General features: G+C 47.3%; 1 protein-coding gene across 1 annotated transcript; it reads right to left on the bottom strand.

The window, feature by feature from the left end:
• Positions 1-392: 392 nt before the first annotated feature.
• On the bottom strand, positions 393-16815 carry PI16 (peptidase inhibitor 16). Its single transcript, XM_004379414.1, has 7 exons — positions 16651-16815; positions 11726-11947; positions 3101-3210; positions 2686-2774; positions 1391-2074; positions 1152-1174; positions 393-491 (listed from the first exon to the last, which is right to left on the bottom strand). Exons 1-7 carry the CDS (start codon positions 16813-16815, stop codon positions 393-395), a joined length of 1392 nt encoding a protein of 463 aa, XP_004379471.1.
• Between the last annotated feature and the right edge of the window lie 8374 nt (positions 16816-25189).

Raw genomic sequence — 25189 nt, 5'->3', positions numbered from 1 at the left:
CAGGGGACTGGGAAGGGCAAGGGGTTCCTGGGAAGCCCTGAGATCCTGTGTCTCTGCGAGAGCAGGCCCATGGCCACAGGGACAACTGCAGAAAGGGCACATGTGGCCACAGGATCACCTCACAACAGTCTGCTGCCAGCTGAGGGGTGGGCCTCTCCAGAGGCAGAAGAGGGGAGCAGGGTGCTCATGGGGTAGTGCTGCCAGAGATTGGCTCTGCAAAGGCCTCCTGAGGAGAGGAGGGGGCTGGCATGGGGTCTAGGTGAAGGAGGGCTGCTGGGCCACAGGCAGGGCCTGCCCAGGGAGCTGTGGCCTCTCACTTTGAGAAAGATATTCCAGAGTGGGCATGAGGTTAAGGTTCCCCCACCAGGCCTTGCTTTTGAGTGGCGAGCCCTTCAGAAGATTCCAGCCCACACCAGGGGAAGCAGTAGCAGCAGTCCCAGGAGGGGGTTCCAGACACAACCAGGGGCTGAGTTAAGCTTTGAGGGTTTTGGCTTTAAGTATATCATTGGCTTATCGGGTTTCAGCCTTGTGGGTTTTGCAGTTTCTTCCGCCTTTGGCGGCTCTTCTGCGTTCGGGTCTTCCACCGTCTGGTGTTCGGCATTCGGAGGCTCTTCCGCGTTCGGGTCTTCCACCGTGTGGTGTTCGGCATTCGGCGGCTCTTCCGCGTTCGGGTCTTCCACCGTGTGGTGTTCGGCATTCGGCGGCTCTTCCGCGTTCGGGTCTTCCACGTTCGGCTCTTCCAGGTTCGGTTCTTCCAGATTCGGCTCTTCCAGGTCCGGCTCTTCCAGGTCCGGCTCTTCCAGGTCCGGCTCCTCTGGCTCTTCTGGGTTCAGCGATTCTAGCTCTTCTGGGTTCAGCTCTTCTGGCTCTACCGGGTTCGACTCTTCCGAGCCCGGCTGTGCGGCGTTCGGCCCTTCCAGGTTTGGCCCCACCGGGTTTGGCTCTGCCCAGTTTGGCCCCGCCCAGTTTGGCCCCGCTGGTTTTGGCCCCGCCTGGCTCGGCCCTGGCCCTGCTGGGTTCAGCTCGGCAGGGTTGGGCCCCTCAGTGTTCTGCCCCAACGGGTTTGGCTTCTCCGCTTGGTTGGGCCCCGCCGGACTGGGTCCCACCGGGTTTGGCTTCGCTGGGTTCGGGTTCAGCTCTGACTCGGTGACAGGCCCTTCAGGGAGATCTGCACCTACAGTAAGGGAGAGGCTTTGCCTCAGCCTGGAGACTTCTATGCCTGATCACTCACCCACCTCAAAGCCATGCAAGGAAGGGGCTTAGCAGCTAGGGAGGAGGCTCCTACTCAGAGGATGCATGCTCCCACCAAGCCCATACCATCCATGCTGGGGACAGAATGCTGACATGGTGGAGCCAGGAGAATGGGGAGAGCAGACAACACAGGCCTTACCTGGCAAGGATGACTGCAGGGCTAGGGTGTGCCCATCTATAGCATTAGCATTGGCAGAGGTGTTGGGGGAGTTGGGCAGGGACGTGGAGGAGGTGTTCCCCATGTGGACAAGTGTGGCCTGCAGCTCATCTGGCTCATCTTGAGCTGGGAAAACTGAGGCCAGGACCTCATCTGGTGGAGGCAACTCATGCGGGCCCTTTTCCTCAGCCTTCTCCTGGGCATGGGGTAGGGGCTGCTGTGTCCCTGTCAGGTACATCTTGGGGTGCAGAGATTTCTCTGAACTCATGGAGGGAGCACTTGTCCTACTGGCCACTTTATCTGTAGATTTGGGGAGGGGAGTATGGGTGGATTTGGGGAAGGTAACTGGCCTCTCATCCAAGGGGAGCAGGCTGTGAGTTGCCAAAAAGGAAGAGGCCTCACTTGTTAAGGAAGGTGGGGCCTCTGTTGTCATAGAGGGGGTATCTTTCGTTGCTAAGGTAGATGGGGCCTCTGTTTTTACAGTAGGCAAAGCCTTGGTTGCCAGGGAAGATGGGTCCTCTGTTACCAAGAAGGATGGAGCCTCGCCTGCTAGGGAAGAAGGGGCATCGGTTTTACTAGACCCTGAGGCTTCAGTTGCCAGGGAGGTCTGGGCCTCAGTCACCAGGGAAGGCAAATCCTGAGGCTCTTCTGGACCTCTGATGGGTTCTGATAAGATAGACAAGGCCTGGCATTAGTGCTGGCAGTGAGTCCCCACATCTCTCACCCACTACAACCAAGGTGAGGCGACCAAATGCCCTACCAGGACACACACACACACACACACACACACACATCCTCTCTAGTGAATATGTCTTTCATTGATAATAAAACGACGTTATTGACATAGCTGCTCCTCCATCCACTATCCTTTCCATGTCTTACTCTCTCTGCACTCGCATTTCCACCTTTTCAGGGAACTTCTCCAGCAGGATTCCTGTTCTTAACACGCCCACCGCATCCCTGGCCTAGTCCCGGTCCTGTCCTTCTGACCGCGCCCACCAAACTGGCTCCACCTGCCTTTCTCTCAGACCACGCCCACCTCACCCGCCCAGCTTCCCTTGAAGGGTTGAGATCCCGTCAATTTGAATAGCGGTGCCAAAGTGGCTGCGCAAAGGAGGGCAAAAGGGGCGGGGGAACCCGGGTGGAGTAGGTCGGTGGAGGGTCCTGGGGAGTCGCGTCCCGCCGGGTCCCTCCCCTGTCCGCGCGCAGCCGGGGAGCCCAGCGAGGCTCTGCACTGTCCGGCCGGCATCCCTGCCCTCTCTCTCCCCACGACTCACCACAGAGAGACTGCTCACAGTGGTAGCCCTTGGGGCAGGCGGAGCACGGTGGCCCTACCTCGTAGAGCTTCTGCCCAATCACGTTCCCCCTGCAGGAGGCAAGGAGGGCACTGGGGGAAGGTGTCTGCCCGTCCCTCCGCCCCCATACACACACCTAGAAGGGGAGGCATGCGAGAGATCCCTGGGTCAGCTGCCTGCCCGCCGCTAAGATGGTGGGTGACCTTGGACTCCTCATGGTCCTCTTCGGCCAGTGAGAGCAAACTCACCCCCAACATCAACGGTGTAAGCCCCAGATTGGCCCCCTCCCGCTTCCTTAGGCTCTGCGTTCTTCAGCCCTCCCCTTGGATCTGCCCCGCCTCCCACCACCACCAGCCTCAGGGCTTCCCGTCACTGCACAGCACAGCATAGCACTTACGGGGGCACATAGTTGCAAACCAGAAAGTGGACATTGGAATCGTCAACGTTCTGGAGCTTAGCACACAAGTGGGAGTCACAGCCAACCCTCTCTGACTTGGCCCAGACCACCTGAAGGAAGGCAAATCCGATAGTTAAGCCCCTGCCAGGGTAGGATGGCAGGACGGCCCCTACCTGATGTCTCCCCACCCCAGCCTTAGATGCTTGGGGGAGAGGGTACGCCCTATAGCCTAGGGAGATCTAGGTCCCTGAGGACACACAGCTTCAGGGAAAAACTCTGAACAGGGAGAGTTTTGTCCTGAGCATTCTACTTTCCCCCACCAACCACAAATGCCATTCACCAGGCCCTCAGAACTTTGCCTCAGCTCCATGGATCTGATATACCCTCATGAATTCTTCCTGTGCACGCTTGCATTTAAACAAGGAGTATATCCAAAGGAATTAATCTAAAATGGTGGAATCTGCAACCCCAAATAGTAAGAATCAGCGACAAGAAAAACCCAAGGAAGGGAACAGAGATGCCATTTTGGAACCTCCTCCAAATCATGAATAAGCACGGGTGTGCTCTGCTTGTTTCCAGGTGTGGTGTCCTATCTTCCAGAAGGAGTTCTGTCTTAAATATAAAATTTTATTTTTTTTGTTTATTATTGTAGTTTAAATGAAGTTTACATTTCAAGTTAGTCTCCCATACAAAAATTTATACATACATTTGCTCTCCCCATTCTGTGACAGCACATTCCTCCTTTCCACACCTGATTCCCCATGTCCATTCAACCAGCTCATAACCCTCTCTGCCTTCCCATCTCGCCTCTGGACAGAAGCTGCCCATTTAGTCTCTTGTATCTACTTGAGCTAAGAGGCACATTCCTCACTAGTATCACTTTATGTCCCACAGTCCAGTCCAATCTCTATCTGAAGCGTTGGCCTCGGAAATTGTTTTAGTTCTGGGCTGACAGAGAATCCGAGGGCCATGCTTTCCAGGGTTCCTCCAGTCTCAGACCATTAAGTCTGGTCGTCTTCCTAGAATTTGAGTTCTGCACCCCACCTTTCTCCTGCTCCATCATTAAACATAAAATTTTAAAAGTCAAAACAATCTTTGTACACTGCCATGGGCTGAGACCAGCAACCTCCACTTACTATATGTATATTTGTGTGTGTGTGTGGTAAAATATACATAACAAAATGATCATTTTAATCACTTTGTGAGTGTAAAATTCAGTGGTGTTAAGTGCATCCGCAATGTTGTGTAACCATCACTACTATCCGTCTCTGGATTTTTTATTATCCCAAACAGAAATTCTATATTCTTTAAGCGATAACTTTCCATTACCCCTTCCCCCAACCAACAGTAACCTCTAGTCTACTTTGGGTCTCTATGAATTTGCCTGTTCTAAATTCTTCATGTAAGTGGAATCATACAATATCTGTTGTTTTGTGTCTAGCTTACTCCAGTTAGCATAATGTCTTCAAGTTTCATCGATGTAGCATGTATCAGAACTTCATTCTTTTAAAAAAAAAATTCATTCTTTTTTATGGCTGAATAATATTCCATTGTATGCATATACACAATTTGTCTACCTATTATTCATCTGTTAATGGACATTTGGGTTGTTTTCACCTTTTGGATCATACAGTTTAACTTTGTTTAACGTTTTAAGAAAGCATCTGTTATGGATTGAATTGTCTTTCCCCAAAATATGTGTTGGAATCTTAACCCTTTATGCCTGTGGATGTAATTCCATTTGGGAATAGGGTTTTCTTTGTTACGTTAATGAGGTCATATTGTTATAGGGTGTGTTCTAAACCTATCATTCCTGAGTGATATAAGGAGCAGCATAGACACAGAGAGGAGCCAGCAAGCAGACACAGGGGGAAGACTTCAGACACTATCTGAAGACGGAGGCAGACTAGTCTACATGCTTAGGAACTTCAAGGACTGCCAGCTAGAGAAGCCGAAACAAGAATTTTTACCCAGTACTGTAAAAACTCACGGAGTTTACACACAAAAAGAGACAATCTTTTTTAGTCATGAGGGATGGGAGGGGTGTATGGGGGGGGGAATATTAAATAGACAATAGATAAGTGGTAACTTTGGTGAAGGGTAAGACAGTACACAATACTGGGGAAGCCAGCACAATTTGTACAAGGGAAGCTCCATAGACACATCCAAACTCCCTGAGGGACTGAACTACTAGGCGGAGGGCTGTGAGGATCATGGTCTCGGGGAACATCTAGCTCAACTGGCATAACAGAGTTTATAAAGAAAATGTTCTACATTCTAACTTGGTGAGTAGCATCTGGGGTCTTAAAAGCCTGTGAGTAGCCATCTAAGGTACTCCACTCGTCTCACTCCTTCGGGAGCAAGGGAGAATGAAGAAAACAAGATACAAGGGAAAGATTAGTCCAAAGGACTAATGGACCAGACTGAGTCCAGTACAACTAGATGGTGCCTGGGTGCCACCACTGACTGCTCTGACTGGGATCACAACAGAGGGCCCCGTATGGAGCTGGAGAAAAATGTAGAACAAAATTCTAACTCACAAAAAAAGACCAGACTTACTGGCCTGACAGAGACTGGAGAAACCCTGAGAGTATGGCCCCCGGACAGCCTTTTAGCTCAGTAATGAAGTCACTCCCAAGGTTCACCATTCAGCCAAAGATTAGACAGCCCCATAAAACAAAACGAGACTAACGGGGCACAACAGTCCAGGGACAAGGGCTAGAAAGCAGGAGGGGACAGGAAAGATGGTAATAGGGAACCCAAGGTTGAGAAGGCACAGTGTTGACATGTCGTGGGGTTGTTAAGCATTGTTATAAAATAATGTGTACTAACTGTTTAATGAGAAACTATTTGTTCTGTAAACTTACATCTAAAGTACGATTAAAAAAAAAAAAAGAATTTTCCCCCAGAGCAGACAGAAGGAGATCCTTCCCCTAGAGCCAGTGCCCTGAATTTGGACTTCTAGCCTCCTAAACTGTGAGAAAATAAATTTCTGTTCAGTAAAGCCACCGATTTGAGGTATTTTTGATACAGCAGTGCTAGCAAACTAAGACACCACCAAACTGTTCTCCACAGTAGCTGTACCATTTTACATTCCCACCAGCAGTGCACAAGGATTCCAGTTTCTCCACATCCTCGTCAACACTTGTTATTTTCCATTTTTTATGATGATAGCTGTCTTAGTTACCTAGTGCTGTTATAACAGAAATACCACAAGTGTATGGCTTCAACAAACAGAAATCTATTCTCTCAGTTTAAACCAAACCAAAACCAAACCCATGGCCATCGAGTCGATTCTGACTCATAGCGACTCTATAGGACAGAGTAGAACTGCTCCACAGGGTTTCCAAGGAGCACCTGGTGGATTCGAACTGCCAACCTTTTGGTTAGCAGCCAAAGCTCTTACCCCCTTTGCCACCAGGGTTTCCTCTCACAATTTTGGAGGCTAGAAGTCTGAATTCAGGGTGCCAGCTCCAGGGGAAGGCTTTGTCTCTCTGTCGGCTCTGGGGAAAGTCCTTGTCATCAATCTTCCCCTGGTCTAGGAGCTTCTCAGCACAGGGACCCTGGTGCAAAGGATGCATTCCACTTCCTGGATCTTCTTCCTTGGTGGTAATGAAGTCCTTCTCTCTCTCTGCTCACTTCTCTCTTTATAGCTCAAAAGAGATTGACTCCAAATATAACCTAATCCTGTAAATTCAGTCCTGCTTCATTAACATAACTGCCTCTAATCCTGCCTTATTAACATCAGAGAAGCAGGATTTACAACAGATAGGATAATCACATCAGATCACAAAATGGGAACAACCACACAATACTGGGAATCATAGCCTAGCCAAGTTGATACACATTTGGGGGGACACAATTCAATCCATAACAATAACCATCCTAGTGGGAAGTAATATCTCACTGTGGTTCTGATTTGCATTTTCCCTAATGACTTACGATATTGGGCATCTTTTCATGTGCTTATTGGCCATTGTATACGTTCTTTGGAGAAATGTCTTTTCAAGTCCTTTGCCTATTTTAAAATTGTATTGTTTGGCTTTTTGTTGTTGAGTTGTAAGAGTTTTCTGAAAAAATATATGTTTTGGATATTAATCCTTTATTAGATACATAATTTGCAAATATTCATCTCAGTCTGTGGGTTATCTTTTCAGTCTCTTGATAGTGTCCTCTGAGGCACAAAAGTTCTAATTGATCTGTTTTTTTCTATTATTGTTTGTGCTTTTGGTGTCATATCTAAGAATCACTGCCACATACAAGGTCATGAAACTTTTCCTCTATGTTTTCTTCTAAGATATTTATAGTTTTAGCTCTTAGATTTAGGTCTTTGATCCATTTGAGTTGATTTTTTTTTTAGGTTGTGTAAGCTAAGGGTTCAACTTCATTCTTTTGCATGTGCATATCCAGTTTTCCCAGCATCATTTGTCAAAAAGATTGTCCTTTCCTCATTGAATAGTCTTGGCAACCTTGTTGAAAAATCAATTGACCATATATGTGAAGGTTCATTTCTGGGCTTTCTATTCTATTCCATTGGTCTATGTCTCCTGATGCCAGTACCACACTGTTTTGATTACTGTAGCTTTGTATTAAACTTTGAAATTAAGAAATGTGTGTCTCCAACTTTGTTCTTCTTTTTCGATATTGTTTTGGCTATTTGGGGATCCTTTAAATTACATATGAATTTTAAGATGGGTTTTTCCACGTCTGTGAAAAATTCTGTTAGTATTTTGATAGGGAATGCATTGAATCTGTATATCACTTTGGGTAATATTGTCATCTTAACAATATTAAGTCTTCCAATCTATGAACACGAGATGTCTTTCCATTTTATTTAGGCTATCTTTAATTTTTTTCAGCAATGTTTTGTAGTTTTCTGTGTACAAGTCTTTCACCTCCTTGGTTAATTTATTCATATTTTATTCTTTTGAATGCTATTGTAAACAGAATTGTTTTCTTATTTCCTTTTTGGTTTGCTCATTGCTAGTGTATAGAAATTACAACCGATTTTTATGTGCTGACTTTCTGTCTTAGGCTGGGTTCTCCAGAGAAGCAAAACCAGTGAAGAGTATATATATATATGGAGAGAGATTTATCTCAAGGAAATGGCTCACACAGTTGTAGAGGCTGGCAAGTCCCAAGTCCGTGGGTTATGTATCAGGCTGGAGGCTTCTCCTGACTCATGTAGCTGCAGGGGCTGATGAACCCAAGATCAGCAGGTCAGATGTCAGGCCATTGGCTCACAGGATGTGGAGGCCAACAAGTCCCAACATAGGCAGGTAAAACAGCAGGCCACTGGCTCACAGGCTGCAGAGGCTGACAAATCCCAAGACTGGCAGGCAATATGGCAGGCTGCTGGCTCAAGTCCCAAGAACCAGAAGTCAGATAATGACGAGCTGGATGCAGGATCCACACCAAGAAAGCTTTGCAGGGCATCCATATATATACTGGATGCAGGCCACACCCCTGAGGAAACTCCCCGTACAAGTGATTGGCTGATTGCATCAGATCACATCATGAAGGATGACTACATCATTACATATAACTGCCAGATTACATCATTACATAACTGCCAAACCAGACCATTACATAACTGCCAGACTACATAATTACATAACTGCCAAACCACTGAGAATCATGGCCCAGCCAAGCTGATACAGAACCTTAACCATCACACTTTTTATCCTACAATTTTGATGAATTCATTTCTTAGCTCTAACAGCTTTCTTGTGGATTCTTTAGGTTTTTCTACATATGAGATTGTCATTTGCAAAACAGATAATTTTATGCCTTCCTTTTCAATTTGGATGTCTTTTATTTCTTTTTCTTGTCTAATTGCTTTCCGTAGAATTTCCAGTACTATGTTGAAGAGAAGTGGTGAAAGTGGGCATCCTTATCTTGTTCCTGATCTTAGGGGAAAAGCTTTCAGTGTTTTACCATTGAGTATGTTAGCTGTGGTTTTATATATATGTATATATATATGGCCTTTATCATGTTGAGGAAATTTCTATCTATTCCTAATTTATTGTGTTTTTATCATGAAAGGGTGTTGAATTTTGTCAAAAATGCTTTTTCTGCATCAGCTGAGATGATGATGTGTGGTTTTTTTTTTTCCTTCGTTCTATTAATGTGATATATTACATTGATTGATTTTCATGTGTTGTACTACCCTTTTATTTCTGTGATAAGTCCCACTAGGTCATGGTATATAATCCTTTTAATATGCTGCTGAATTTGGGTTGCTAGTATTTTGTCAAGGATTTTTTTCATCATAGTCATAGAAGATACTGGCCTGTAGTTTTCTTTGGTGTCAAGGTAATGATGGCCTCATAGAATGAGTTAGGACATGTCCCCTCCTCTTCTATTTTTTGGAAGAGTTTGAGAAGAATTAATGTTAATTCTGCTTTAAATGTTTGGTAGAATTCCCTGTTGAAGCCATCTGGTCCCGGGCTTTTCTTTGTTGAGAGGCTTTTGACTATTAATTCAATCTCCATATTTGTTATAGATCTATTCAGATTTTCTATTTCTTTTAGAGTCAGTTTTGGTAGTTTGTGTGCTTCTGGGACTTTGGCCATTTTATCTAGGTTGTCCAATTTGTTGGTATACACTTGTTCATAGTATTCTCTTATAATCCTTTTTATTTCTGTACAGTCAGTAGTAATGCCATCACTTTTCTTTCTCCCTTTTTTTTAAGTCATTCTACGTAAAGGTTTGTTAATTTTGTTGACCTTTTCAAAGAACCAACTTTTGGTATTGTTGATTTTCTCCAGTGTTTTCCTATTCTCTATTTTGCTTATCTCCACTCTGATCGTTATTATTTCCTTCCTTCTATTACCGTTCAGTCTAGCTTGTGCTTCTTTTTCTAGTTCCTTAAGCTGTAACACTAGGTTATTGATTTAAGGCATTTTTTTAATGTAGGAATTTACTGTTATAAATTTCCCTTTTAGTACTGCTTTCACTGCATCCCATAAATTTTGGTATGTTGTGTTTTCATTTTCATTCTTCTCAAGGTATTTTTTTTTCTTTTCTTTTTTTAAATTGTGTTTTAGGTGAAAGTTTACAGACCAAATTAGTTTATCATTAAACAGTTAATACGCTAATTGTTTTGTGACATTGGTTGCCAACCCCGTGATGTGTCAGCACTCTCCCCTTCTCCATCCTGGGTTCCCTGTTTCCATTCATCCAGTTTTCCTGTCCCATCCTGCTTTCTCATCTTTGCTTTTGGGCTGATGTGCCCAGTGATCTTGTATACATGAATTAAACTACAAAGCACATTCCTCATGTGTGTTATTGTTGGCTGTATAGACCTGTCTAATCTTTGGCTGAAGGGTGAACCTCAGGAGTGACTTCAGTACAAAGTTAAAAGGTGTCTGGAAGCCATACTCTCAGGGTGTCTCCAGTCTGTGTCAGACCAGCAAGCATTGGCTTTTGTGTGTGTGTGCGTGAATTTGAATTTTGTTCTGTATTTTTCTCCTGCTCTATCTGGGACCCTCTATTGTGATCTGCCAGAGCAGTCGGTGTTGGTTACCAAGCACCTTTTAGTTGTCTGGGCTCAGTGTGGTGGAGGTTTTTTGATTTCCCTTTTGATTTGTTCTTCAACCCATTCATTGTTTAAGAGTGTGTTGTTTAATTTACACATATTTGTCTTCTATCTAGTTGTCCTATTCATTATTAAAAGTGGCATACTGAAGTCTCCAATTATTATTGTGGAACTATTTTTCTCTTCAATTCTGTCAATTTTTGCTTCATGTATTTCAGGACTCTGTTGTTAGGGATGCTGGATGGAAACTTTTATCAATATATGATGTCCTTCTTTGTCTCTTGTAAACTTTTTTCATTTAAAACCTATATTGTCTAATAATAATATTGCCACCCCAGTGCTCTTTTCATTACTATTTGCATGGAAAATCTTTTTTCCATCCCTTTACTTTCAACCTCTTTGTGCCCTTGTATCTAAAGGGAGCCTCTTGTAGAGAGCATATAGATGGATCATTTTTTTTAAATCCAATCTGCCAATCTCTGCCTTTTAATAGGAGAGTTTAATCCATTTCCATTTAAAGTAATTCCTGACATTTAGCTATTTGTTTTCTGTATGTCTTATGTGTTTTTTTGTTCCTCAATTCCTCCATTACTGTCCTTTTAAAAAATTATTTAGTTGAGTTTTTATAGTGTACCATTTTGATTCCCTTCTTTCCTTTTTTTGTATATATTTTTAGTTATTTTCTTAGTGGTTACCTTTGGATTACAGTTAACATCTTCAATTTGTAACACCCTAGTTTGAATAATACCAAATTAGTTACAATGGTATACATACACACTGCCCCTATATCTTTCTGTCCCTCCTCTTTTATATTATTGATTATTGTTACAAACTACATTTTTATACACTGTGTATAGAATAGATTTATAGTTACTGTTTTATGGATTTACTTTTGAAATCATATAGGAGTAAACAGAGGAGTAACAAACCAAAAGTACAATAATATTGAGTTTTATATTTACCATTGCCCTATGGCCCCAGCCCAACACCAGGAGGCCCCACCCAACCCTCCTTTGGGCTCCCTGGCCCGGGCCCCACCCCTGTCCACATGGCCACCCCCAGGCCCCACCCAGCTGACTGTGCACCTGTGTGTAGTGGCCGCACATCTGTCGAGGTTGGCAGGCACCTGTGGTGAAGTTGTAGTAATCACGCTCCCGGTGCCACTCTGCCACAGCCATCTGCACGTCCATGCTGTCACCCGTGATGGCGAACAGGTTCTCGCCGCGCCGCCCGCGATGAGGGTTGTGGGCCCACACACAATGTTCAGCGTAGGCCTTGGCAAAGATGGCCAGTTCCTCGTCCCACAACTATTAGGCGCAGGTTGAGAAGGAAAGTGAGGTGGAGGAGTGGGGGGTGGGAGAAGATGAGGATGCCTACAGATTCTAGGGGGATCAGAGTAGAAAGCTGAAGGTATCTTGGCACCTCTGGAAGCTGGAGACCTTCCCCTCTCCCCTCAGCTGGGTGACTCTTGGCCATCACCTGGAGCAGGTGGGCTTCTGTGGGGAGGTGAGAGGGTGCCACCCTGGGGATGGAGTTAACCAAACTTGGGACCGTTCATCAGCCTTGTGATTTTGGACAGATTGCCTAACCTTTCTGAACTCTCATGGGGTGGGAAGATTAAATGAGATGATGTTTGTGACAAAACTATTATTAATAGAACTCCATTTAAATTGGGCAGCGATGTCCCAGCCACCTCCCAGGGTCACCTCCTAGGGTACCTGAACATGCTTTGAAGATCACAGGATGTTCATTCAGTGAGATATTCGGAGGACAGATTGGTTTTTTGGCCGGTTTTGCCCTATCAGTCTGACTTGGGGTGCCAACACCCTACTCTCTCTTCTGTACTCCCTCTCACTCCTTGGTACAACTCAGCCTTCTTGCCTTTACCTGCTTCAGGGCTTCCCTCCCAAGTGCCATTTCCATGTCCTCTCAACTCTTGTCAACTGACAACTCCTTTCCCCAAGAAGAGTAAATATCTCTGTGTGACCCTCACTAAGGGGCCTACTTTTGGAGACTTGGTAACCCAAATAGCTGTCAAATCCCAAAGGCAGTGTTCTGTAGTGGGGACCTCAGATAAGACGATAGGGGGTGTAGTTTAGGTTAGAGGGTCTCTGAGGTTCTGTGTCCCCAACTGGGAGAACAGGCTGGAGTGTGGGTGGGAAGCAGGGATTATTTACAAGTCATCTGACCCAGAGGATTGAGGAGGGAGGTCTGGATCCTATTAAACCTTGTCCTTGGCTTCTCCTGGAAACGGTTGTCCTGGCGGCAACTCTTCCTCCACCCTCTGGGGACACAGCCAGTTGTGAGAGCCAGATGGCCCATAAATTGCCAAGAGTTTGGGTGACCCCGAGGAGAGGGGGCCATGTGGCCACACCCACACCCCACCCACTCAAGACTTTTAGGAGCAGCTGTCTCGGGCAAGGATGGGAACATTTGGCTGGGATCCGGCCCACTGCTGTAACATCCAGTGAGTGCCTCTCCCTCTCTAGGCATTTTTGTCCCAAATCACTGGCCCCTGGAAGATTGGGAGTGGGAAAGGAGCAGGGTGCTGGGGACCAGGATCAGGGTATCCGGAAGGACCTGCAAGGCTTCAGGCTAGACATAAGCTCCTTCAGGGTAGGGACAGTGATGTATCCCCACTGGCTGGCACAGTGGTGGCACCTAGTAGCTGCTCAACAGATATTTGTCAACTATAGCTGACTGAGACACCTAAAGCAGTGTCCCCTACAGAGTGCAGCTGTAATTTCCATTCTGACTAGATGCCTGCAGTCCCACCATTACAGAGTCTTTCTGCAGAGTCTTAAGGCTTTTTGGTCGTCCAGAGCCCAAACTGTGGAGTTGCAATACTCACTGCACCCACCCACATTGGCTACATGGTCACCATCTGAAAGCAAGTCTGTTCATTCATTCATCCATTTATTCATGCATTCAACAGTCCTGGGCACCGTGCCAGCCCTGGGGTGGCAGCAAGAACCAAGAAGTCCAAGTTTACATTATCATCGGTAGTTGGGCCACCATGTGGAAAATGTATCAATAAATATACAATGAGTATTATAGGGGCACTGAAGAGGGCCGTTTAGCAACTTGGAGGTGTGAAAGGAGACACTGAGCTAAGTCTTAAACGATGAGATGTTACCCAGGTGGAGGTGGGAAAGACAGAAAGTGCTGTATAAGCGAAGGCATGGAGGCAAGAAACAGTGTTTTCGTTTGGGGAAAGACAGCTATCCAGATGAACGCAAAGGTGAGCAGGAGAGGAGGCTGGAGAAGGGGGCTGGGGCCAGAGCACATGAAGCCTTCTCAGATAGGACCTGGAGCTTTATCCCAAGGCAGTGGGAGCCAGTGGGAGTCAGTGGGAGCCATTGAAGGGATTTGAGCAGGGTCAGGCCAACGTGTTAAATCAGCCATTCTGGCAGCAGGGGCCAGGGGCTTGGGAGCAGGTAGGGGCTGTCCTAGGAGTCGCTGGGAGCAAAAATGAAGGACTGAACCAGGGTTGGACCAAATAGATGGGGGAGAGGGAGGGTTCAAGGAAAATTGAACCTTCTTGGGGGTAAAACTGGTGATGATTGGATGTGGAGGTTGAGGGAGAGGGAAGTCAATGATAACCCCACCTGCCTCAGCCTGAATCCATTCCCTCTTTTGTGAATCAAACACCCACTGAGCAATTACTGTGTGCCAGGCACTGTTTTAAGTGCTTCATACATATTTAATCATTTAATTTTTACAACAGCCTTGCAAGGGAGTTGTTCTTGTTATCATCCTCATTTTACAGATGAGGAAACTGAGGCACAGAGAGGTTAAGTAACTTGGCCTAAGTCACACAGGTAAATGGCAAAGGCAAGATTTGAACCCAGACCATATGGCCTCAGAGTCTCTGCATCTCTGAGTTCTGCCCCCAAATTAGCCTGATGCTGGTATCCCAACCTGGCCTTACCATCACCCTCTCCTCAGATCACTTCCTACCATGCAGCAACCTTGGCCTGGGGGATCCTTTCAATGTCTGACCTGCTTCCCAGAGCATTGCCCCATCCTCAAGGTCCACTTCTGCTCACAAGCAGACAGACTTCAACCCAGCACCCAGCCTTTGTAGCCTCCAGCCTCAGCCAGCAAGGTTTAAGGGCCTCAGGGATTATACAAATGGGGCAACTGAGATCCAGCAATGAGTCCCAGGCCTTACAGGGAGTTGTTGGTAGAGTTGGTACGAGCATGGGGCCAGGGTGCGGGGCGTCCTGATTTTTTGTCAGCAGTTCCTGGTTGCCAAGGGCAATGGGGCTGTGAATGGTGGTGCTGTGTGCATTCACATAGCCCTTCCTAGATCTTTCTTACATGTTATCCTGCCTGACCCCCAGGGCACGGATTGCCAGCTCCATGTTACAGATCAGGAAACAGAGGCCCTGAAGGTAAGGGGCTCGTCCAGAGTCACTTAGTTAGATCAATAGAGTTAAGGTTGCAATTTGGGTCTCAGGCCCCCAGGCTTACTGCCATGTTCTCCAGGTGCAACCTTGGCCTCAGGCACCAGCTATGGGTTCCTGGAGCTTCCCACCAATCTCCCAGGCCACCTGAGATGGCTGGAGGGGATGGGTCAGTCCAGCCGTCAGGGAAGGGAGGAAGGGGGTGAACTTTAATCCTGAGCACAAACATCTGTGGACCCACTACCCACTTTAAGAAATAAAACCTTACTAGTGCAGTTGAGGAGGCCTGCTGTTGCAGTGATTAAGAGCTTGGCTGCTAACTGAAAGGTCGGTGGTTCGAATCCACCAGCCGCCCCACGGGAGAAAGATGTGGCAGTCAGCTTCCATAAAGATTTACAGCCTGGGAAAGCCTATGGGGCAGTTCTGCTCTGTCCTGTAGGGTCACTATGAGTCGGAATTGACTCAGTACCAACGGGTGTGGTTTTTGGTTTTCAGTGCAGTTGAAGCCCACCCCCAAACCCCACCCCCACCATTCAATACCTCTCTCTCCCTGACAGAGTTAACCACTGGCTCGAATCTGCTTTCTGTCTTCCACACATTTACCATGTACGTTTACATCTGCGTGTGTCTCTCCCCAGCATATTAATAGTCCTTTTTGCATGTTTTAAAACTTCATGTAAATATACCCTACTATGTGTATTTTCTGAGATAGTACTTTTCTCTGTTCAATATTATATGTGTGACATTCAATCCATGTTGACACACACACACACACACACACACACACACACACACACAAACCCACAGTTGCCGTGAGTGGATTCCAGCTCTTGGTGACCCCATGTGTGTCAGAGTAGAACTGTACTCCGTAGGGTTTTCAATGACTGACTTTTTGGAAATAGATCACCAGGCCTTTCTCCTGAGGCATCTATGGGTAGACTTGAACCTCTATCCTTTTGGTTAGCTGCTGAGCCCATTAGCCATTTGGACCACTTGGAAGCTCCATGTTGATACACATATATCTCTAATTCCAACTCCCATTTTACACATGAGAAACTGAGGGTCAGCAAGGTGAAGGAACTCGCCTGAAATCACAGGTCTTGTAAATTGCTGAGACAGAATTTGAACTGTGTGATCCAGTGCCCTCTCTGCTTCTAGCTCCTGTTCTCACCTGCCTCCTTAGTACCTCCCTCCTACCCCAGGTGCTCAGACCCATCCTGCTGCTCTGCTTCCTCTTCTCATCTCCTTGGAGGGCATCTGAAAGCCCGGCTCCACCAAGGCCTCAGGAACCTGCTGTTTCCCCTCCCAGTGGCACATACGTTTTAGGAAGTGTTGAGGAGGGGATAGGTCATTGGAATGGGAAGCTGGGGCTTGCAGGCCTGGCTTTTCAGCTGTGTGAACCTGGGCAAGTCCCTTTGAGCTTCAGTTTTCTCATCTGTATAATGGGACTATTTGTGGGGAACTGTGAATGATACAATGTCAGGGGCTTTCTGTCACTGACTAGAGGGATGAGCCTCTGAGATAGTTTCAGCATGGGGGAAGGGAGGGGAAGTGGGGAGGCCCTGCCCAGCACCCCTCCAGTCTCAACAGGCTGCACTCACCATCCTCAACATGTTCGCGGCCTGTGGGTTGGTCTGGGAACGATAGAAGTTGTGTGCCTCCACCAACAAATGTTTCTCCTCTTCCGTGAGGGCTCCTGCGGGGCCTGTGGTGGCCAGCAGCAGCAGCGGCAGCAGGAGCAGCAGGAGGCTGTGGGAGCTGTGCATGGTGGCCAGTCCTCCCTGCCTCTCCCGTCCAGGGGTCTGGCAGCTGGATTTAAAGTCCTTCCTGCACGAGCACCACCCTGGCTGGGGCGGGGCAAGAGGGGCTGTGTCTGGAGGCCAGGCCTGGCTCACACAGTGTCTTGGGGAGGGCTGGGTGCCTTGGGTCCTGACCAGAGTCAAATCCACTCCCAGCGTGCATCTCCCCTCGGATCGTCCTTGGCACGGGCCTCCTGTCTCTCGGTAACGAGGGTTCAGGCAAAGAGTTGTGTGAGTGCCACAGTCCCTTCCGAGTTGTGGAGTGGTCCTCGAGGGGCAGAATCGCAGACCATAACCTCTGCAGAACAGTGGCTGGTTGCACACAGATCACACCCACTGGCTGCTGTTACAGATAAGGGGAAAGAAACCACATGGGCCCTGTCACCAGAGGACTGGGCAGCATGAGGGGGCTAGAGGTGGCTCATGGAAGGAAGAAGGAAGACAAGATGTGTTTGGTAGGAGGTTGGGCTCGATGTAAGTCTGAGTCCCAGTTCTGCCCCTTGCTAACTGTGATTCTGGCAGTTTTCTCAAACGTGCCTCAGTGACAATACTAGAACCTGCCTCATAGGGCTGTGCTGTTGTTGTTAGTTGCCATCAAGTCGATTCTGACTCATGGCGACCCCAACTGTGCAGAGTAGAACTGCTCCATAGGGTTTTCAAGGCTGTGACCTTTTGGAAGCAGATTGCCAGGCCTGTCTTCTGAGGCACCTCTGGGGGGGGTTTGAACTGCCAACCTTTCAGCTAGCTGTTTGCGGTACCGTGGAAGAAAAGGCCTGGCGATCTGCTTCCGTTAAGGTTCCAGCCAAGCAAATTGTACAGAGCAGTTCGACTCTGTAACATGGGGTCATCATGAGTTAGAATCGACTTGACACAACAAGCTGTGTAAAGCACCCGGTATGGTACCCAGCACAGGGTAAACAGCAACTACCCACGTGGCATGTCCATGACTGACTCCTGGCCTAATGGGGAGGCAGGGCCCCTGCTTATGGGAGGAGGGGCCAAGGTGTTTCCACTCTAGCTGTATCCTGAAATGGGGTTTTTCTTGTGGACTAAATTTTTTAGCTTCCATGTTCCCTCTGTGAATGCATATGTTTGAGGTACTCATTTGGAAATGGGATGCTATGGCCCCTCTCACTCTGAATATGTAGAAAATATAAATATAATGTGTCTATTCTCTGAAATCAAGAGGGAGCAGAAACGCAGAGGGGGCGGGTGAGCTAATGCAGCAGGGGCCCTGGGGTGGTGGTATTGAAAAGGAAATAGGCCAGGGGCCAAACACTAGCATTGTAATGACCATGCAGGGGCAGCGACCAAGGCATTGGCTTTCATGCGGCAGGAAGCTGAAACGAGTAGTCTTAAGTTCAGCTGAGATCCTTGAAGTCTGTACCCTTGGGGAATGGGACCTAGAAAAAGTCCACCCACTGGTTTTGGAAGATGGCGAGAAAACCTGTCCCTGCCCAAGTCTTCAGGTGAAAACAAAAGCAAAAACAAAACAACTTGAGAATTCTTAGGTTGGTCCAGACTGGGGAGTCTAAGCAAAGACAAAGGCAAAATCATGTCTGGAGGGAGCTTTCATAACCCAGGACACTTGCACCACCCATGAGAAGAATACCTCGGGCTTCAGCTCATAATCAGAAATTACAAAACGCTTGAGGAACTGAGCCACCATAAGCAAGAGACAGCATACACCACGATGAGGAGAACTTCTGTCCTCCAAACTTGAGATGATAGAAACATCTGGAAAAGACTTACAAATAACTGTGTTTAAAATGGTTAAGGAACAAGGAAAAGCTGGAAAAATGATTGAGGAAATAAATTGGTAGCTGAAAAGGTAGAAGACTTGGAGGATAGAACAGAGCAGGGTGTGGAAGAGAATAGAAGGGTACAGGGAAGTGGGTCAGTCTGTGGGGAGGAGGAGAAGCTATTGCAGAAAAATCAGACAGGAGGAGAGAAAAGGAAGAGAGACCAGATTAGACCCACAGCCCAGACTACTGGGCAGCTGTTCCAGGGTGTGTAGCGAGTGAATCTGGGAGATGGGCCTTTTCACTCTGTGGACTGAAGAACTCAGCAGATGCCTGAGAAGCTAGGCTTAAGAGAGAAATAAGGAGACTTAGAAGAAAACACAGACTTTCCAGGGAATCAGAGTGCTGAAGATCTGGCCTGGGAGATGCTGGCCTCAGGAGCGAGTGGAAGGATACAGTACTCAGACACCTCCTAGATGGGACCAGGTAGTGGTCCTGGGGTGATCACTTCTGTGACATCTAATCATGCCCCTCTCCAGCAGGGAAAAAGAGCTTTGTAGGCTTGGCACAATGGAAAGTATTCATTCATTCATTCAATAAAAATTTACAGAGCTCCTCCTTCCGTTGTGCCAGGCACTGTGTTGGCTGAATAAGACAGACTGGGTCCCCACCATCACGGAGCAGCGGGTTCAGTGCAGGAGGCCCACCAGGAAACACATACAGCGTTGTGAAGAAGACAGCGGGGCTTACCAGCTAGGTGGCTTTGGGAAAGTTATTCCCTTTCTCACTGCCTCAGTTTCCTCGTCTGCAAATTACAGCTTAGAACCTACCTCATAGAATGGTTGTGGGCATTAAGTGAATTAGGCCTGGAATAGTACCTATCAGTACCACCAACAAAAAACCAACCCATTGCCATCGAGTCAATTCCAACTTGTAGTGACCCTATAGGACAGAGTAGAACTGCCCCATGGGGTTTCCAAGGAGCAGCTAGTAGATTCAAACTGCTGACCGTTTGGTTAGCAGCCGAGCTCTTAACCACTGTGCCACCAGGGCTCCCAAGGGAAGGAAGAAAGGGAGGCTGGTTTCCCTAACATCACCCAGCTAGTAAGTGGCAGAGCTGTGACTTCAATCCTGACTGGCCCTGCTGCAAACCCCATTTATTTAACAAGCGCTTGTAGGGTGTGTACTGTCTAGCAGACACTTTTCTAAGCATGTTCCTTATATCAATTTATTAAACACCTCTATGAGATGGGTGGAGTCCCCGGGTAGTGCAAATGGTTAATGCGTTCAGCTGCTGACCAAAAGGTTGGAAGTTTGAGTCTACCCAGAAGGGCCTCAGAAGAAAGGCCTGGTGATTTACTTCCAAAAAAATCAGCCACTGAAAACCCTATGGAGCACAGTTTTACTCTGACACACATGAGGTCATGATGAATCAGAATCAACTCCATGGCAACTGGTTTTAGTTTATGAGATGGGTACTATTATATTCTTATTTTTACAGTTTAAGGAGCTGAGGCTCAAAAAAAAAAAAAAGAAACCCAGTTGACATCAAGTTGATTCTGACTCATGGCAACCCCATGTGTTACAGAGTGGAACTGTGTTCCACAGGGTTTTCTTGGCTGTAATCTTTACAGAAACAGATGACCAGGTCTTTGTTATGCGGCACCAAGAGCACACCATTTGTGCCACCCAGGGACCCATTTTTGTTTTGTTTTTGTTTTAAGGAGCTGAGGCACCGGCGAAATTAAAAACTTGCCCAAGATCACACACCTAGTAAGTGGAAAAGCCAGATCCAACTCCAGACAGCCTTGCTCCAGAGAAAATCCCTGCAAACCCACCCCACGCAGGGGTCTGCTGGGAGAAGTCAGCTGCGTGGACAGGGGCCAGACACGGCACCCACACCTAGGGATCTGGTTGCAGAAACCATGTGTGGGCTCATTGAGACTCAGGGAGGGAGGGATTGGTGTTCCTGGACAGGGGCAGTTTGGTTGGTGAGATGGATCCCAGGGACAAGGCCAAGGCAGATGTGGACCTTCAGGTCCGTCCCCCAGGCCAGCCCCCAACCTACCCCCAAACCTGTTGCCACGAGTTGATTCTGACTCATAGTGACCCTACAGGACAGAGTAGAACTGCCCCATAGGGTTTTCCAAGGAGCAGCTGGTGTATTCGAACTGCCGACCTTTTGGTTAGCAGCCTGAGCTCTTAAACACTGTGCCACCAGGGCTCCATACCCTCTGTCTTCTCTAATCTCACCATCTCCTCCCACCCAAACTTCCTCTTTCCAGCCCCACCTCACCCACCTTGTTGGAATTCACTGACCCAAGCTGTTTCCCTTCCTTGTCCCAGCCTACAAAATCTAGACAGGGGGAAACAGCCTATAACTTGGGGGGTCTGGAGTCGTGATGTGGGTGGCGGGGACCCAGAGCTGTGCTGTAATTTACTCAGTTAATTCCCAAGGCTAGACATTCGGTTATCAATCACTCTGAGGTCTTACAGACAACTCAATCACTCACCTTCTGGCACAAGGCTTTTTTTCTTATATTTTGGATATGATTTTCTTAGTTCTGATTCTCACCAGTGTAGCCCAGCTTGTTCTTTGTTAGAATTTAAGGGTCAGGGTCAGGCCAGATTGCTGCTTGGCCACATTCCATGTTCTCATGGAAACAAAAGGTCACCACAGAGCAGCCTGATGGTATAACAATAGTGGAGTCACTAAGGAATGTGCTTGAAGTTCTGTCACAGGGAACACCACACCAGGGGCAGCAGCAGATGATTTTAAATTTAAATTAAACATTTTAAAGGACAGACAAGTTCTCTGACAGCATTAGAGAACAATATCCAAGGTGTACAGATGGAAGTGTGTCTGTCCAAAATGCTGAACATACATAGTTCCAAATCGGGGGTCATAGAGTAGAGAGCACCAGCCCTCCGATCCTCACACCTGCTCCGTGGATGCCTCTTGCCCTGTGCCTGGGCTGCCCCTCACCTGGACACCGCCCTCCTGGTCTGTTTAGATCTTTTTCAGACAGCTGTGACCACCCTGTGTCCTTTGCTTTCCCCTCTCTCCTCTTGAATCAAAGTATTGTCCCTCATCTGGTTTCTCTGATCTGGTTTCTCACTTTCTTCCCCTCAGCCCTTGCTTTGTTTGCAACAAGCTCCGGAAGCGAGGTCTCCACGTCGTCGTTGACCGCCTGGGCTGGTCTTAACCTCTCCCAGACTCCTTCTGCCAGCCCTGGTGGGAAGTAATAACGTGGAAAACAATTTGAGCTAGTTATTGCTGTCATTATAGGGTGTGTGACTGCGGCCTCAAGGAGACTAGAAACGTCTCTCACTTCCCCCCATCCTCCGCCCCCAGTGCTCTGCACTTTTCCAGTTTGTGGAGTCGTCCCTGCCTTGGCCCTTCTGTGTTCTTAGCTACATCCTTGCCTCCTCTTACCTTCATAACCCCGGGGGCCCCCCTACCCACTTCCTGTCAGCCCTGCCTCAAACTAAAGGTAACATCTGTTCATAGAAACCCTTTCCAGTTCTCTCTCCTTAAGCAGTTTCAAGGACCTCTCTCCACACAGCCTTCCCTGGAAGACGGTGATGGGTGCTGGGGGGTGGTGCGTCCCCAGGGAATGGAGCCTTTGAGGATTAGGGGGTACCTGGCTTCTGTGAGCCACGCAGGCCTGGGTTACTGAGGAAGTGTACCTCACTCAGCTGGAACCCACAGTATCTGCACCTCAAGGATACTCTAGGAAGCCCATCTTCTCTATACAGTGAATTATCTTTGTGTTTCTGGATCCTGGCCCTCTAGTGACAGGGCCCGAGTCTTTTTCCTCTTGGGATTCTCATAGCCCGTATAAGACGGGGGGCATGTAAATCTGGGGTGAGGAACCTTCTCCTAACAGACAAGTAGAAGCAATTTAATTTGGTTTAGACATATTTTTTAATAATGTTGTTTGTGAAGGTTTACTCAGCAGTTTAGGTTCCCATTCAACAATTTCTACACAAGTTGTTCAGTGACATTAGTTACATTCTTCACAATGTGTGAACATTCTCATTGTTTCTGTTCTGGTTGTTCCATTTCCATTAATCTAGTTCCTCTGTCACCTTACATTCTCATCTTTGTTTTAGAGTAATTGTTCACCATTTGGCCTCATATAGGTGATTTTTTAAAGGAGCACAGTACTTACAGGTGATATTTTTTGAGCCAATTTGTTATTTAGCTACAAGGTGACCTCAGGGATTAGTTTCGGTTCAAGGTTTGAAGAATATCTGAGGGCAATAGTCTTAGGGAGTCCTCTAGTTTCAACCGGTCCAGTAGGTCTGTTTTTTTTTTCTTTTCTTTTTTAGGAATTTGAGGTTCTGTTCCACATTTTTCTCCCATTCTATCAGAGTCTATCTATTGTGGTCCTGATTAGAATGGTCAGTAGTGGTAGCTGGGCACTATCTAGTTCTTCTGGTCTCAGGGTAGATGAGGCTGTGGTCCATGTAGACTATTTGTCCTGTAGACTACTTTCTTCTTTGAGTCTTTGGTTTCCTTCTTTCTTTTTTGCTCCAGACAAGCAGAGACCAATATTTGTGTTGGCTTGGGTATTTTTTAATGAAAAAAAGAAATTCAAATAGTTCAACTGACTCTAAAACAAGAAGGGTGGATTTAAAACTTGACTCAATAGAGAAGACCAATACTTTAGAAATATGCTTCCCAGGCAAATGTATAGAGACCAAAGCTTATTAGTGTTTACCAGGGGTGGAGGGAGGGGGAAAGGGAAGAGATATTGCATAGGGGGCACTGAGTTTACGTTAATGGTGGTGGAATAATTCAGAAAAGGATAGCAATAATGTTGCACAACATTAAGAGTCTAATCAATGTCACTAAATAATACATGTAAACATTGTTGAATTGGCAAATGTTTTCTTACATGTGTTTTTACACACACACACATACACACACGAAGGCACAAATGCTTCCCTTTCCCCCTGTGGTCAGGCAAGGAAAGGAGGTAGAGATGACGGGGTGGGGGGGAGACTGGGACAAGGAGAGAAGCAGAGGAGGGGGCAGAGACAGAGGAAGGTATGGACTGAGTGAGGCTGAGAGGGAAAAGACAGAGGGACAGGGAGGCAGGACGGCAGCCAGAGGAAGAGAAATCAGGTCAAGGAGTACAGGGGTGGGAGAGAAATCAGGTCAAGGAGTACAGGGGCGGGGAGGAATCAAGTCAGCCCACCCAGGCTCTAATCCTGACTGTCATTCACTAACTGAGCAAATTATTTAACCCCTCCAGCCTCAGTTTGTTCATATGAAAAATGGGGATAACAACACCTACTACAGAGAGTTGCTGGGTGATTCAATAAAATGAATGTCAGACTGTTGTTAGTTGCCGTCAAGTTGATTCCGATTCATGGTGATCCCACGTCTGTAGTGTAGAACTGCTCCATTGAGTTTTCGAGGCTGTGACCTTTTGGAAGCAGATCACCAGGACTTACTTCCAAGGCGCCTCTGGGTAGGTTTGAACCGCTAGCTTTCAGTTAGTAGTCTAGCGCATAACCATTTGTGCACCCAGGGACTCCTGAATGTCAAACAGTGCTTCGTAAATGGTGGCTGTTCTTATTAGATGGAAAGAGACAGGGGTCTCCGAGGTATCTCACAGGGCAGGATGGGATCCCTGTTCCCCTGGTCTGGGGTTTCATGGCACCTGGAATAGATATGTTGGGCTCTGAAGAGAGAGCATCGCCTCCAAGGCCAGGGCCACAAGGTATTTGCCAAAGACGAAGGCCTTGCTGCCTACACAGCTCCAGCTCTTCACAACCCAGGCTCCTCGCCTCTCAAAATGCCCAAAGCCTTCAGCCAGGACCCACCTGGCCCCAGCAGAGCTGGTGCCTGGCCCAGACTCCAGGGACCCTGGGCCCCCAAGCCACTGGCCTCCTGCCTGGTGCAGACAACTTCCTGACCGTGCACAGCTGTCCCAGGCCTCCCTGGAACAGTAATGGGGTAAAGTGATCAGCAACCCTCTTCCAAGGTGTTCCAGCCTGGGCTCAGTTCTGGAGCTGAGGTCAGGGCATGTGGTCAGGATGGTGGGGGCTATAGCTGGGTAAGGGGAAGAGGCACCTAAGAGGTGTGTGCGGTGTTCGTGCCTGATCCTCCATCCTAGCTGTCTAGAGGCCAGGTAACCATGGCACTAGGGCCCAGACAAGAGTGTCTGTGAGGGTGCAGGATGGGCATGGTGACAAGGGAGGGGCTGGACTATACCTCTGGGTCTGGGCAGATACCAGGATAGGGAAGGAGCAGACATCCCCACAGCCAGCCCTTTCCCACCAGTCTCCCAGTCAAGAAACTCGAGCCATCTGGTCTACTGCCTGCCCTACAGTCTCCATCTGTTTCCCTTGTCCCAGCCCATCTTCTTTAAAAACATTTTTATTATGAAATACTCCAGGCATATAAAATGTACAGATAATAATATAACAAGCACCCATGCATCCACCATCGAGCCTTGGAGATAAAACACTACAGATACAATCAAAGCATCCAGGAGCTCTTTGATCCTAAACATTCTCACCCTTCCCAAATTCACGTCTGGATTTGTTGGTGACATTTGCATGATTTTCACTGTACTTTTGCT

This window comes from Trichechus manatus, unplaced genomic scaffold (assembly GCF_000243295.1).
Source record: "Trichechus manatus latirostris isolate Lorelei unplaced genomic scaffold, TriManLat1.0 scaffold00065, whole genome shotgun sequence".
In the NCBI taxonomy this organism is placed as follows: Eukaryota; Metazoa; Chordata; class Mammalia; order Sirenia; family Trichechidae; genus Trichechus; species Trichechus manatus.
This window is presented reverse-complemented; position numbering and strand designations above follow the sequence as displayed.

Excerpts from the sequence above, each read along its gene's own strand:
- PI16 (XM_004379414.1), bottom strand. The coding sequence starts at position 16,815 with ATGCACAGCTCCCACAGCCTCCTGCTGCTCCTGCTGCCGCTGCTGCTG. Across the intron at positions 3,211-11,725 it reads TGTGCGGCCACTACACACAG|GTGGTCTGGGCCAAGTCAGA; the intron begins GTGCACAGTCAG and ends GCCTTCCTTCAG. Across the intron at positions 2,775-3,100 it reads GTTTGCAACTATGTGCCCCC|GGGGAACGTGATTGGGCAGA; the intron begins GTAAGTGCTATG and ends TGCCTCCTGCAG.